Raw genomic sequence first — 15,961 nt, 5'->3', positions numbered from 1 at the left:
AGTTTTGGTTTGGCACACCGGCTAACGGAGAGAAGTAATGCTATTTCACGTAGAACAGAAGGAAACTAGGAAAGTATTAATTTCGCTTCACTTTGAGAGACAGCTGGTATGATGAAGAGCGCTCTGCTTCTATCATGTCTACTTCTCAATTGTGGAGAAGTTATTGCGCTATCGGGTAAGTAGATACGGCATACGGCTATATGACAATCGAATTTCAAATAGCAAAATGAACGATAAACCTGATGAACATGAACATACGCGATCAAGAGTAAGACGAAGCTCTTTTTTTCCCAGGGAACTTTTGGCACATCACAGATCTGCATTGGGACCCAACGTATAACCTCACCAACAAAGCAGAACTTGTGTGCGCATCCAGTGGGCAGCGTCCCGCGGTCAATGCGGGGACATTTGGAGACTATCTCTGTGACGCGCCATGGGATCTCATCAATTCCTCTGTGTATGCTATGAAGGACATAATGCCAGAGCCGGATTTCATCCTCTGGACAGGGTATATAGTAGGCTACATTTGACCTAATCGTTTACAGCTTTCCCATTAGGCTACGTGCTACGTTGTTGTGTAAAATCCAATTTCTCTATAAAGAAGCTGATTATAAACAACCGGTCATTTGCTTCTCAGAGATGACACTCCACATGTGCCAAATGAGGACCTGGGAGAGGAAGCAGTGCTCTCTATTATGAGCAACCTCACCCACATCATAAATCTGCTCTTTCCCAGTGAGTGTGACTTCATAGGTTTTGGAGGAAGAATTCTTCTGTGAGACTGAATTCAAGTTACTTTGTGTCTTCATATTGAAAGCTCTCCATCGGATTTCAGGTACTAAGGTGTATTCAGCTTTGGGCAATCATGACTACCACCCCAAGAACCAGCTTCCCGCAGGCCAGAACTACATCTATGAACAGACTGCACAGATGTGGCAGAACTGGTTGGAACCAGAGTCGCAGAGGACCTTTAAAAAAGGTGGCTATAGCTCCCCTTAGTACCACAAAACACCTCTAATTCACATATAATTGCTAGTGTATCAATTAGAAGCATGTGTCACATTGTCGTGTAATCCCTTCAGTGTTCCTCTGTTTCTAGGTGGATACTACTCTGAGAAGCTGCTGAACCAAACAGGTTTCAGGGTGTTGGTCCTCAACACTAACATCTACTATGATCAGAACCAGCTGACACAGAACATGAAAGACCCAGCAGATCAGTTCAGCTGGGCAGACCGGGTTCTGACAGAGGCTGAGAACAACAAGGAGAAGGTACTTCTCAAGGAGATGAGATGAATAACTCAAAATACTAAAACTCTACTATAAACTAAAGATAGCTATAGGTTGCTATGTGAACCACACTTTGCCTTTGAAACAGTTTCTCTGTCTAGGGGTGTAATCCCACACTGACTTTGTCTCACAGGTGTACATCATTGGCCATGTTCCTCCAGGTGTCTTTGAGAAGAAGAGAAGCAAGCATTGGTTTACACCTGAGTTCAACAAGCGCTACTTGGAGCTGATTCAGAAGCATCATTCAGTGATTGTGGGACAGTTCTTTGGCCATCATCACACTGACAGCTTCCGCATGTTCTATAACTCAGAGGGTACAATCATATAATACGTTTATTTATATAGGGTACAATCATATATACAGTAGATGCATGAAATAGCTGCCAACAAACCAGTCTCCCTTATATTTGAGTTTAAAGTTAACAGGATCTCCAAATGGATTTCCTATTATTTATTTAAACTCAGAGTTGGCGGTTAATTCATGTCATTTTCCAAGCCTTTCTATCCATGTCCAGTTGTTGCCATTTCATGACTTTTTGCCGCACTGAGCGATAATATTAAAGCTGCACTATGTAACCTCTTCGTGAAAACAATTGTTTCTTCAGCAAGCTAAATCACAGAGTTGGGGCAACTTGTGCTGAAGAAGAGCAAATCCTTCAAACTTGTGATGCATGAAACACAGTGAAATTGCCCATACAGGCTCTTCTGGTCAGGCCCAACCAGTGCCACAAAATCTCTAAAAAGCTACGGTCTCATTTCTTGAGCATAACATGTGAAAGACACACAAATGTATATCAGTGCTTAAAGTTACCTTGCTTGAAGAAATGCCTTTTTTGTTGCAGTTTCCTGTTATTATCCATGTTCAAACAAGATGCAGTTACCTCTCATGTAGTGCAGCTTTAATTGGTGAAAAACGTCGCCTATTTCCACAGATTATCCTATCAGTACCATGTTCTTGAGCCCAGGGGTCACGCCCTGGAAACCCAACTTGCCTGGGGTCGTGGATGGAGGCAACAACCCTGGGATCCGCATCTTTGAATATGACACCCAAACACTCCTGGTCAAAGTAAGAAAAGTCCTTTGCCACACAATTGATTATTTCCCCCCCAATAGAGCTCAGATTTGAAGCTCCCAGAAGTATCTACAGAATATTTGACTGAGGGACAATCTGAACATGCAATTTATTCTAATCTTTATGTTCCTGCCTGAAATGACGTGTACCTTACAGCCCTTACAACACACAGACCCATTTGAATTCTTACCAATACCTGTTCCCACACAACCAGGACATGGTGACCTACTATCTGAACCTGAGCCGTGCCAACATAGCCCAGGCACGCTGGGAGAAAGAATACCGGCTCACCGAGAGCTTCAGAGTACCAGACGCCTCTCCAGCCTCCATGCACCAGGTTCTGGAGCGCATGGCTAACGACCGCTGTTACCTACAGAAGTACTATGAGTTCAACTCTGTCAACTATGACCTGACAGAGTGTAATAGAGACTGCCGTATTGACCACGTGTGTGCTGCCAGAGAGGTGGACTTTGAGAGGTACGAGCACTGTCTGGAGAAAGAAGGGGCAGCTTCCATTCATGTTGCCCTGCTGCCAGTCCTTTCTATGGCACTAAGTCTGGTCTGGGCCACCTGGTCGTGATCATCTACGACAGTGGTTATCAACCCACAAGGAGTGCCTAAATCAGCATGGGTAGGTGCTGTTTCGAATGGAAAAAGTGGAAAAAGCATGGCAAGGTAGTGGAAATATGCCATAAGTCTGGTCTGGGCCACCTGGTTATGATCATCTATATACGGTACTATAGCATAGGACTTCACCCATCACTAGGTCTTTCAACATTCAATAAAGTGATTACACTATGTCTTTGTAGCATTTATTATCTTCAATATTATTCGATTATGTATTCTCCCATTTTCAACCATGTGCCTAGTGTGTTAAAGTGAGTCCCGCATGTAACATGTAACTTGCAGCAGAAAACTGTCCATCTCTATTTCTTTCTCTTTTTTATTAGTACTGAAAAAGAGCAGTGATGTCTCCGAGTCCGTAACATATTGTTAATATTGTTTATTTTTCAGTGTAATATGGTGTAAGTGTAAGAATTGGATCTGTCCTAAGGGTTGCTAATGAATAATGTCAGAATCGTATGAGGAAGAATCAATGGGAAATGAACACTGGTGTTGGCAACGATATATTTGTCTAATCACGCTCTGAAATGTATTTGCTCATCTTCATATAAGCTGCCTAGTAAGACAAATAAAGATGCATTATTGCAGTTACAAGATGTTTCCATAATCTCACATCATTACACATGTATACACACAAATTAGTTTTTGATGGTCTTTACTGTTCATCAAAGGTAACATCAATGCAATAGATAGATGATGGATACTGGGCTTTGAGCATGCTACACAAGATACACATTTAACAAATGTGTGCTTGAGCAATTTATTCCCAACTGTTCATGCAGCCCAGGGACTGTGAACCCATTACATGCTGTGATCTTTAAGATAAGATATTCCTCCATTGATCCCCTTGGGAGGTCAGTACCGTCACATGACTAGAACCAGTTTGGCTGAGGTGAATGGCTGCATGGCTGTGTCTAGAGCTTTCTGGTAGTCCTGGAGGTCCACCTCGGTACAGGCCGGAGCGGTCAGCTTTCCTTGTTGGATCAGGGAGCACAGCTCATCCAGCATGCCTCGGAAGGCACCTTTATCTGGAGAGAGAAGGAATCTTTAGTGGGATGTTAGATGCATTTGAACCCTTTGCCAGTGGAGCTACTAGTTTATGAAATTCGCACTATAGCACACAGTAGGAGAAGATTGTGTAACGCTAGTTTTTCCGCACAAGAGTGACAAAAAGAGTGCACTGGAGGCGTGTAAACAGGCCCTTGTGCTTCAAATTGATTGGTCTATAGATCTCCATAGAAATCTAACAAGTCAACTGCCTGTCAATCAAAGGAGGTCAGACTGCCTGTCAATCAAAGGAGGTCAGACTCGATACAACTTCGCCAAAACCGAAAGTAAAACTTAACGTGGATGGGATATAAACACCATGAGAGCAAAGGAAACGGCAAAAATGTACTTTGCAATGGTTATATTTATTTAGCTTGTAGACTATAGAACAACAATAGAAAACTGTCTATTTAGAAAATTCAGCTGGATAGGTGTACTTTTTTGTATTCTATCTTAGAATTTTAGCACTGTATAGATTTCAATGGCGACATCATTAGAATGTTGGGAGTCATCAAAATTCGTATCTCGTGAGATCGTAAGAGACCTGTTTAAAGGAACACGCAAACGTTTTTGGAAATGTGCAAGAAGTCAGACAAGAAGATATATATACCAATTTCCTCTGTGCGTTCATTGGAAGTTATCTGGCTGCAAGCTAGCCTAGCTTAGCACAATGAATGGAAGTGGATACGGACAATTATCATAACTTAAAACTCTGTAAGAGGCTAGCTGGTCCATATCCGCTTTCATTAATTTGTGCTAAGCTAGGCTATCTTGCAAATTGGTATCCATCTTTTTGTCTGACTCTGGAGAAGACGGTAAGCACATTTCTCATAAGGATTCCTTTCCTTTAAGGATTTACATATATATTATCCTGTGTCATGTGAACAACTCCACATAGTCTTAACTGACTCACCATGCGCATGATCTTTCTTCCACTGCGTGACCCAAAAGCCCCGCACCTTCACATTCTTGAAGATGAGAGCACTCTGGAGGGAAGGAGGGACAGCATGTGATGAATGTATATTAGATGCACACGTTAGCTAATGAATGGCCATGGAAAATAAGTGTCTAGGTGAGGCAACGTCAAATCGGAAAACACTACTATTGGAGGTTTGAACTTACAACAGGTACAGTAACTGGTTGTTTGGCCATCCCTCCATATGTTACCATAGATCGTCCAGCCCTGAAGCAAATAAGGAATACACACTTCCTCTAATTAGCTATAGGCTCCTCTTGACATTTAAAAGCATACCTTTTCCCCCCAACTAATGCCTTGTCTCCACTTGTCATGGTTTAGCCGTGCTGTGGCCTGTCTGGCGCACAGTGAGCATCTCCATTGTCTTTAGAACCTGGCCAAAACTGTCTGTACCCCGGCTGAGACAGCCACCTTTCACAACCCGGCTAGACCTGGCCAAAGCTGGCTGAGACTGTTGTATCATCATGGCTTAGCTTGTGTACCACAGTCGGTGGTGTGAATGTTTAAAGGTTGCCTAGCAGCCGGAGAGTTGACAAATACAATGGAGACACAAACCCAACCAACACCATACCGTGCTAGACCATGGCTAGCCCCAACCGGGCTGAACACAGCTAATGGAGACACAACCCCTACCAACACCATGCTAGACCATGGCTAGCCCCAACCGGGCTGAACACAGCTCATGGAGACAAGGCATACGAATATTCACCATCCAGGGGAAATACTCACTGTAAGTGACGGAGGAGCTCTGTCGCGCTCTTGCCCCCGACTGCATTCAGTGCCAGCTTAGGCCGTGGACAGATCTTGAAGGAGGAGAAACATTCATCTTAAAAGGATCAGTACAGTGTAATTTTATTGTTTTCTTATTGTCAACATAGCCTACGAAAAGACCAAAACCGACACTGCATTTCTTCTACTCGTCCTACTCTCCTACCCTTAGGAGCTCTTCCCAAAGTATGCCAAAATTATTAAATGCAGCTCGCAATCCAGTTTTAGATATAACGTATTGTCATGACAAACAGTTGCATTGTACTGTAGTTATTACAAAATGTACTTCAAAAAGGTAACAAGCTCTGTCGACAATAGTAAACAGAACAGTGTAGTCCCTGAGCATGCGCATTACACTCCAGGAAAAAGTACAATGTTCATTGCAACAATGAATTATGTTGACCAAAGCAACAGCACGGCCATGACTTGTTTTAACAGGTTTTTGGATAGCAATGGAATTCTATGACTTCTGGATATGAGCTACATCTGGTGTTGGCTAGATGGACCATACCAACACCAGATTATAGCTCATATTTGTTTTGTAAGGTTTTAAATGAGTAAGAAATTACATTACTTTTGAGTAGTGGAAAAGGGGTAGGATTAAATAAGTATACTTCTTCCTACTCCTTTTCGAACATGTAAATTGAGTTATGTTCTTTTTTCATTTTTATTTCATTTTATTGCTAGAGATTAATGATTTGTTTTTGTTTTATTTTGTTTGTATTTACATGTTCGAAATAATGATTTCAAATCAAATATCCAGAAGTCGTAGAATTCCATTGTTATCCAAATACCTGTTAAAACAAGTCACAGAGCCGCACTGTTGCTTTGGTCAGCATAATTTCCATTCCCATTTCCATTTAGTCCTTTAGCCGACGCTTTTATAAAAAAAAGCGACTTACAAGTTCTGTACGACAAGTCATCAGGAAGGGCACAACTCCAGGGCTTGACATTAAGGCTTGTCCTATTGTCCGGGACGCGTGTATGCCTTCTACAACAGAACTTCGTTTCCGCGTTCGAGTTTTGCGCTCTGATTGGCCAGGTCATGTGACATGTGCGCCAATCGTGGAACAGCAAGTTCTGCGCCTATTTCCGGGTCTAACAGCCTGCAAACTACCTGGCGATCTATCGCCATGCTCTAAGACAAACTAACCTTAACCAACTTCGAAAGAGTGCCTAAGCTTAACCGTCGGAATCAGGGCAGGCGTTCTATCGCCATGCTCTAAGACAAACTCTAACCAACTTCGAAAAAGCGCCTAAGCTTAACCAGTGTAGAAACTTGCGGTCCCACGATTGGGCGTACATGTCACATGACCAGAAATGACCTGCCCATAGGCGGTCAGGTGGCGTAACGGAGATTGCGTTCATCACCAAACCCCGGAGCGGCTAGATTCGCCTGTTCGAATCCAGCTCACAGCTCCGGGGTTGTCACCAGCTTGGCTGGCCGTTCACACTAATACAATTGGCAGTATTAGAGGGTGGGAGAAGCTGGCGGGGTGGGTCCGGGTCGTTGTAAACAGCGACTCCTACAGTTCGGTCGGGGCGCCTGCTAAGTGCGGATAGGACTTGAGTGGGATAGTGTGATCCTTCCACACGCTACGCCCTCTCAATGAGAATCCGCGCTGCCAGGTGAAAAGAAGCGGTTGATTGGCTGGACGTGTGTCGGAGGAAGCACGTGATAGCCTCCACTCTCCCAGACCGACTGTGGGGGGTAAGTGCGCAGCGACCAGGAAGGGGATTGGGAATTGGCATAACGACTAACATTGGGATGGGAGAAAATCGGAGGAAAAAATGGAGGGGGAAAAAGATAAAAAAAAAAAAAAAAAAAATTACCTGCCCAATCAGAGACACGGAAACAAAGTTCTGTTGTAGAAGGCATTCAGGCGTCCGGGTGCGGCTCTGTGACTTGTTTTAAGGTATTTGGATAACAATGGAATTCTACGACTTCTGGATATTTGATTTGAAATCATTATTTCGAACATGTAAATACAAACAAAATAAAACAAAAACAAATCATTAATCTCTAGCAATAAAATTCAGGCGTCCGGGACAAGTAAAAAAAAATTGTCGGACAAGCATAATACAATTTAACTTGTCCGACCGGACAAGTAAAAAAAATATATATATATTCCCTAAACGAATAGTAACGTTATTCCATCTGATCAGAAAGTGCCTGTCTCACAGTGTCACACTGGAAACTCTCAATCTCTGTACATCAATATTACTTGTCCTGGACAAACGGCGAGCGTCTTCTGAGTGCTCGCTTAGTTGACACTGACAGTGGCACGAGACCCGCGAAAATATCAGAATGTTTAATAGAATGTTTAATAAAAGTTCCCTGTGATACTGGCCGTTCTCTCAGTCAAGGGAGCACTCGCAAACATGCTGCGCTATTTGAAGAGGATAACGTTAAACACAGCAGAAGGAAAACACTAACAGACAGACTGACCAACAGAGAACTGCATCCAACCCTAGTACAACCCCTGAGTCTAAGGTAAGGACACATTTAAATCACAAAGGTGTAATGTTAGTCTATTGGAACTGTATACAGTAGTCAGCTGCTAGTTAGCGTTTTAGCTTGATAGTGGGCTGCTTGCTAGCTAATGTTAGCCCTGTGTGTGAAAACACTTTACACAGCAGTAATAGCTAACAGTTGAGCAGTTGATTTGATTGCAAGTGTGTATCATTCGCTCAAAGCAGCCCGCCCCATGTTAGCTAGGTGTATCTGTTATATTGACGAGGCTTGACAACCGAGGTTCAAATTTAACTTCACATTTATTGGCTGTTCGTTTACATGTCATTAATGCATTGGAGTCCAGCGTACAACTGTGTCTTGACTTCCGGACCTAGTGTGATCTCCGGACTTGTGATCACTCAAATACGGCATCCAAGAGGCTCAAACACAAACCCAATACATCACAGTGTCTGTTGTATGACTAGTCTACGCTGCCACCAAAAATGCCAGTTTGGATTTCTGTACTTTTCACTACATGTTTTATTACTTCATAAACTACCCAATCAGTCCTTAAAAGAATAGAATTGCAAATATCCATAATAATCTACAAGACATCATTAACACTAACAATATATATTTTTTTATTTGTATGTCATAATGATTGTGAAATATTTCCACTAAATCAAATTTATTTTCTCTTTCTCTACAGAAACAAAGACTGAGGCAACTGACTGAGATTTGATGCTCGCTCTCTCCATCATTCGTCACTCTCTCTCACACACGCACACACAGTATTACTCTGACAATAATATAAGAAAGGTGTTACAATTTTGTTATTGTTTTGGTTGTTACCTGTTGATCTAATGTTAAAATAAATTATTTCAAATAAAAATATAATTATTTATTTGAATGGTGTTTTTTATGGCAATAACAACTATACCGTAATAACAACTATACAACCATAGGCGTAGACCAGGGTTTAACTCCTGGTCGTCAAGAGAGAGGGGAGATGAGGAAGATGAGCTGGTGCTGATGGGGAGTGAAGATGAGCTGGAGTACTGATCATACAGTATATACCCCACACACACAAATGCACACACACTGTGTTTAAGTTATTAAATCATAATAATTGTCCAAATCTCTTGTCGGTTTTTATTTATTTTTTAATAGGCCTTTATTTTCACAAGTACATTTCGGACAAGTAAGTTTAGCTTTCGGACAAGTAAAATATCTGAGCCACTTGTCCGAAAGTTAATGTCTTGAGGGTGTGTAATTAGAGACCATTGACCGGAGGTAGGTATAATTCACTGCATTGTACTTTTCACCTTACATTTTTTTTTTTACTCCATAAAGTAGTTCCAGGAAAAGGTACAATTCCCATGTGCATAGCAATGATGAATTATACTGACCAAATCAACAGAACAGTACAAATCAGCTCTGTTACTTGGAGTTGTATGGCTTCCACATAGCTATAATCTGATGTTGACTAGATGTACGTGTTAGAAGGAGAAATGCATTGTAGGTTTTTGTCTTTTCGTATGTTATATTGACAATAAGAAAAACAATATAATTACATCGGCCTTATAATTTTTTTTTTTTAAAGATTTTTTTTTTAGCGTTTATCGCTTTTTGCTACTGGGCAGTCCAGTAGAGAGCGAGAGAGAGAGGAAGAGCGGGAGACAGAGTGGGGGGAAGACATTCGGCAAATGACGCCGGGTCCGGGAATCGAACCCGGGTCGGCCGTGCCGCGATGCAGCGCGTTACATGGTTCACCACTTGGCCGCCCCCCGGCCTTATCATTTAAAGCATTATAATACTATGCAGTGGTGGAAGTACACAGTTCCTTTACGTAAATAAAAGTAGAAATACAGAGATAAATAAGTACTCTGGTAAAAGCAAAAGTCATCCATTCAAACTCTAGAAAGTAGAGAAGTATTTGCTATTGAATGTACTTAAGTATCTAAAGTAAAGATACACATTCTACATGGCGTTTGTGTATTCCGGTGCTTGGGAGCATTCAATCCTCCATCCATTGACTTCTAGTGGTTAAAGTGGTATGTGGTCCAGTTATGCTGCTCTGATTACGTCCTCTTGAAGGTGACAGGCTTCAAATGTGAAAGTAGTACAGTATATAATCTTCATACATTTTTGCCATGTTTTCTATGCAAAATATTTTTCTTCAAAGAAACTAGTAACGGATGGCTTCAGATAAATGTAGTGGAGTGAAAAGTACAATATTTCCTTTTAAATGAGGTGGAGTAAAGGTAAAAAGTTCCCTAAAATAGAAACACTCAAAGTACAAGTACCTCAAAATTGTACTCAAGTACAGTGCTTGAGTAAACATACTTAGTTACTTTCCACCCCTGATCACGTGTCTCATTGAAGCGTTTTGACCCACAGACCTGAAACAGCTCCTTCATCTCCGGCCGCCTCAGCGTCTCCTCTTTGATGACATGCGTGGCCCCCATGGCCTTCAGCCTATCGCTCAGCTGCGTGAACTCTGCCCTACCAGGAGAGACGCAACAAGGAAGTGTTCATTTGAGGGTTCCTACATGTTTTTGCTCATCAGATTTAAATTTTTCTGGACTATACCGTTAAATAGTATATAGCATATTATCCATGACCTATATTTTTCTGATGCCGCACAACCTATAATTACCTCATAATACAAAATAGAATCCTTCTGGATTTCATATAAAGGCTTTCTATATGGGTACGTTTGAAATTAGACCCTTGATCAGTTGGAAAAAAGAAAAGAAATATCAATAAATTCCCATAGTCTTTTATGTAGCATTTTCCATATCTTTGCCAGGCCAACATTTCAAAGTCCATGTTTTAGCCATTTAGGAACCCTGTTTATTATACTTGACAAACAAACACGTGATTTCTCAAATGCAAACAAATGCCTTTGTATCAAAACTATGGTTTTCAGTGTCTGGCTGATAGTCCTAGCTAATGATTAGGATGTGAAATCTTCCCAATCAGAAGACTTCATGTACTTCAGTTGTCTTGGGGGTCAAACTCCTAACCAGTCACTAATTGACAGACATTCTCCACACAACACAATGCATTTACAAGACTGAGTCCAGAGCGACTGAGCTCACCTGTCTCGGACAACGTTGATGGTGGTTATTCCCCTAGTGGCAGCAATCTGTATTACAGCTTGACCCACTCCACTGTTGGCTGCATTCTGGATTAATGAGTCACCTGGAAGGGTGCATACAAACAGTTATGTGATACTGTTATCTATTGTAATACATTTTATATATATATAAATAAATAAAAACACTGCCCTGTACAATCGGTTATCAGGATATTGGTATTGTAATTTCTACAATACTATAATAATCGGATACCAAGAGTATCAAAAACCAAAGCAAGGCAACTTGATTTTCTGCCTTTTTCACACACAGAAAGATGATAGATATCATGGACATTTCATTCATTTTTGTTTAATGACACCAAACTACTGGTCTGAGACTGAGAGTATGTTGTTCAGTAAAAGTAATTGACCATATTCACACAGTGGCCATTTTGCTCTTTGCTCATTTTGCTCGCGCACAGGTTGGGAACACTGGGAACAGGGTGGAAAGGAACCCAAACTGAGCATGCCATAAGAGCAAAATGACCACGTGTGGTCAATGGATTGGACAATACTGGTAATTGGAATCGATATTGGCAGTGTTAGTTCCCTTTAGTCTTAGTTCCCGTTTTGCATGCAATTATTCAGGTGGTAAGCAAAGGTCAGTGAATACCACGATCACAACACCAGAGGGAGCTCCACAAATCATGTTAAACCCAGATTCGGCTCAAACAAGGGACTAAACACGTTTCGCAATTATGCCACATCAATGTGGAACGCCCTACCCAAAGCTGTAAAGGAATGTGAATCACTACCCACTTTCAAAAACACTAAAAAAACACCTACGGTAGACTGCAATTCGAAACTGGCCCCTGTAAATGTCCTAACACAACCCCCCCCCCCCCCCCAATGTACAGTAAATTACCAAGTATGGTCTTGTCAATATTCCAATGTACAGTTTTGCTTGTTCAGTTGTACAGTGTCCCCCACCCACCCCTCCTACCCAACCTCCCCCCCCCCACCCACCCACCCAATCACCTCCAATGTACAGTCCCCCCCACCTACCCAACCTCCTCCAATGTACAGTTTCTACGTCAAATGTATATACTCTCTTTTCTGGACACTTTTTGTATCACAAACAGTACTGTATTTGCAAATCTGGTATGTCATAAATGTATAGATGTAGCAGTCTATCTGTATGTCATGTATGTCATATACCGGTATGTTATGATTAATTGAAAATGGGGGACCCTGATATAAACAAGACGAAAGTCTTTCTCTGGTCTGCATCCCCTTAACAATTGTATGTATTGAGCTGTACTGTACTGTACCCATTCTGCAATCTGTTAATAAAGTTTTCAATCAATCAATCAATCAATCCACTAGTCAGACCAGGGTGTCTGTCTGACCTGGCTTGAGGTCCTCAAAGTCAGCTAGCATCCTGAACGCGGTGCAGGGGTTGACTCCCAGTGTTGCAGCACATAACAAGGGGATGTCATTGGGCAGTGAGATCACATCCTCCTCAGCTAGTATCGCCGCTGTCCTCCAAGTCCCTGCTCGCACCAAAGGCAAAATCAACCACATCACATTTAACCATCCTCGTGCTCCAAGGATGACATTGTATATCTAACTTGAAACTTGAAACTTGAAACTGTTTATAATTAGTGAGACAGCAAACATTAACCGCCAATTACCGAGGCCAGTGTCTCTCGGGATGACCCAGTCCCCTGGTTTGAGTGACTTCACCTGGCTGCCCACCTCTACAACCTGGGCCACGCCCTCATTGCCCCCTACTGCTGGGAGGTCAGGGATGACTGCATAGGTGCCTGAAAAATAGTCACACATAAAACCACTGATATTTAGAATTAGAATCAGAATCAGAAAGGTCTTTATTGCCAAGTAGTTTGCACTTACAAGGAATTTGATTTGGTCGTTTGGTGCGACATTAACAGACAGCCAATAAAATAGAATAAAATAAAATGGAATATAAACTAAGATAAAATATAAGTACAATAGAATATAATATAATTATGAAATAAAATAGGCCAGGGCTGTACAATTGTGCAAAATGTAGTAGAGTATACACTAATTAGAATAAAAAATATATATTTAAAAAGAAATACAGTGGGATGGAATGGAATATTTAACACTCATGCCCTAGCCTCAGACAGTGGTCAAAATCTGATTGTTTTTTTTGGACAGCTGTCCATTTCTTTCTAGGGTCAGTCAGAATCGTGTTTAGTACCTTGAATCATGTTGATGTCTGCAGGGTTAATTGGGGCTGCCAGCATTTTGACATAGACATCCTTTGCACCTATGGAAGGAAGGTCCACATCCTCCAACCTACAAACCGAAACACACGTCATCCAGACGGGAGGAGGTTTTTGTGCCTCCAGAGTGGCTTAGTTTCACACACAGTTACACAGCTTTTAACTGCTAGCCCTGCTCGTCCAAACTGGTGATTCACAGGAAGGGGAATGAGAAGGAGTAACCTGGGTTGCAAAATATGGGAGATGACCAGATTGGGTAAGAGAAGAGGTACTCAAAAGTGACAGAAAACAATGATGTAGCCTACTACTGACAAATATAAGAAAATAATAAAGAGAATAGAACAGGAAAATCACCTTACGCTTGCTGGCTCGTGGTAGTATCAAAGTCTGTCTGGTATATGTATGTAACGGTTGTGACGTCACCTCAAACTTCAATGCCCCGAGGGAGTTTCGAACACGGGCAACAGCGCACACCGCGGCTATACCAAGAAGTGAACTCACTGCTTTGTAACGTGTCTATGTGTCTTTTGAGGATGAGAGTGAGTGTAACCCACGTAGCACTACTACTCACCCCAGCACTTTGTGACTGCGCTTCACGATACCATCCGTTACATATATATATGACAATTTGAAGTGTTCACAAATCTGTCCCGCTTACTAGGATGCCCTTATAAAACGTGTCAACGTGTTAGAGCCGGGAACTGATTCAAGTGTGAGTGACTAAGTGTTTTTTTTACAATGTTAATAGTTTATGATAGTTAACCTTGATTGATTGATTGATTGATTGATTGAAAACTTTATTAACAGATTGCAGAATGGGTACAATACAGTACAGCTCAATACACACAATTGTTAAGGGGATGCAGACCAGAGAAAGACTTTCGTCTTGTTTACATCAGGGTCCCCCATTTTCAATTCATCAGGACATATATGACATACATGACATACAGATAGTCAGTACTGCTACATCTATACATTTATGACATACCAGATTTGCAAATACAGTACTGTTTGTGATACAGAAGGAGTCAAGAAAAGGGAGTATATACATTTGACGTAGAAACTGTACATTGGAGGAGGTTGGGTGGGGGGGGTTGGGTACGTTGGGATATTGACAACCATACTGGGTAATTTACATTGGAGGTGGTTGGGGGGGGGGGCACACTGTATAAACAAGCAAAACTGTACATTGAGGGGGGGGGAGACACTGTACAAACAAACAAAATTGTACATTGGACTATTGACAAAACCATACTAGGTAAATGACTGTACATTGACCTCACATGTAGTTAAGTCAGCTATAGCTATAGGCTATTAGGTGCACCCATATGAAATAACCAGTATCACCATAAATACTGTGCCATTTTATTTAATCGTAACTTGTGGGCTACATATTCAGTGAAATGTGTTTATTACAGTATCATTCTATTCGGTCAGAGCAGCATTCAATGGAATTAAGACTGTTGTACTTACTGAACAACTCGAGAAGGTTCCCCGTGGTTTCTGTACACCAGCGCCGTGCATCGTTTAGCTGAGGGTCCAGTTGAATAGCCAAAGTGAGGATGCGTTGCACTTGACTGTTTATACAGAGAAGTGGAGTATGATCTGCAAGGTGGCTGACCCCTGGGACAGGTTGCCTTCAGCAAAATCCATACCGAGCGGTAGACCTTCATTTCAGCTGAACTTGTGAAACGTATGAGTAGCGCTGTCAGTCAGAGGCCGAAAGGAAGAAAGGAGAAGTAGCATTTCCTAGCTAATCCTTCAAGACCAGAGAGGGGAAGTTTTGAGATGTGAGGACACAGGGGGCAGCCATATTGGATCATGATTATTCTGTGGAAAATGTAAACAGAACAGCGCCCCTAGTGGATCGGAACAATCAATTCACTGCCATTGGTCAAACAGAGGACCAAGTTGTTGAGAAATGGTAGGCCTATACAAATAATATAATATTCATCACAAAATAAGATATATTAATTAGGATCGGTGGTGGAAAGTAACTAAGCATATTTGTTCTGTACTTACGTATAATTTTGAGGTATGTGTATTTAACTTGAGTGTTTATATTTTAGGGAACTTTGTACTTTTACCCCACTACATTTTAAAGGAAATATTGTACTTTTTACTCCACTACATTTATCTGAACCCATCAGTTACTAGTTACTTTGAAGAAAAATATTTTGCATAGAAAACATGTATGAAGATTGTGTACTTTCAAATTTGAAGCCTGTCAACTTCAGAGCAGAACTGGACCACATAAATATAACCTTTAATCAGAGCAGCATAACTGGACCACATACCACTTTAACAGAACCTTTCGAGGTCAATGGTCCGATCATTGAATGCTCCCAATACACATCATGTAGAATAAATACTTTTACCT

At 41.5% G+C, this 15,961-nt stretch overlaps 2 protein-coding genes across 2 annotated transcripts; one reads left to right on the top strand and one right to left on the bottom strand.

Moving 5' to 3' along the window:
* Window positions 1-58: 58 nt before the first annotated feature.
* Window positions 59-3,157, top strand: smpdl3b (sphingomyelin phosphodiesterase acid like 3B). Its single transcript, XM_084336180.1, has 8 exons — window positions 59-175; window positions 295-508; window positions 638-735; window positions 836-979; window positions 1,100-1,269; window positions 1,421-1,601; window positions 2,220-2,353; window positions 2,574-3,157. Exons 1-8 carry the CDS (start codon window positions 109-111, stop codon window positions 2,937-2,939), a joined length of 1,374 nt encoding a protein of 457 aa, XP_084192306.1. The 5' UTR covers window positions 59-108; the 3' UTR covers window positions 2,940-3,157.
* A 470-nt stretch (window positions 3,158-3,627) lies between these two features.
* Window positions 3,628-15,391, bottom strand: mecr (mitochondrial trans-2-enoyl-CoA reductase). The gene is made up of 10 exons (XM_084335664.1): window positions 15,055-15,391; window positions 13,557-13,654; window positions 13,006-13,137; window positions 12,721-12,864; window positions 11,334-11,436; window positions 10,632-10,734; window positions 5,736-5,809; window positions 5,153-5,213; window positions 4,944-5,016; window positions 3,628-4,011 (listed from the first exon to the last, which is right to left on the bottom strand). Exons 1-10 carry the CDS (start codon window positions 15,252-15,254, stop codon window positions 3,848-3,850), a joined length of 1,152 nt encoding a protein of 383 aa, XP_084191790.1. The 5' UTR covers window positions 15,255-15,391; the 3' UTR covers window positions 3,628-3,847.
* Window positions 15,392-15,961: the final 570 nt, after the last annotated feature.

Source organism: Notolepis coatsorum (genome assembly GCF_963971535.1).
Source record: "Notolepis coatsorum genome assembly, chromosome: 19".
NCBI classification, from domain to species: Eukaryota; Metazoa; Chordata; class Actinopteri; order Aulopiformes; family Paralepididae; genus Notolepis; species Notolepis coatsorum.
The sequence above is the reverse complement of the archived record's forward strand: the minus strand, read 5'-3'. Positions and strand labels throughout refer to the sequence as shown.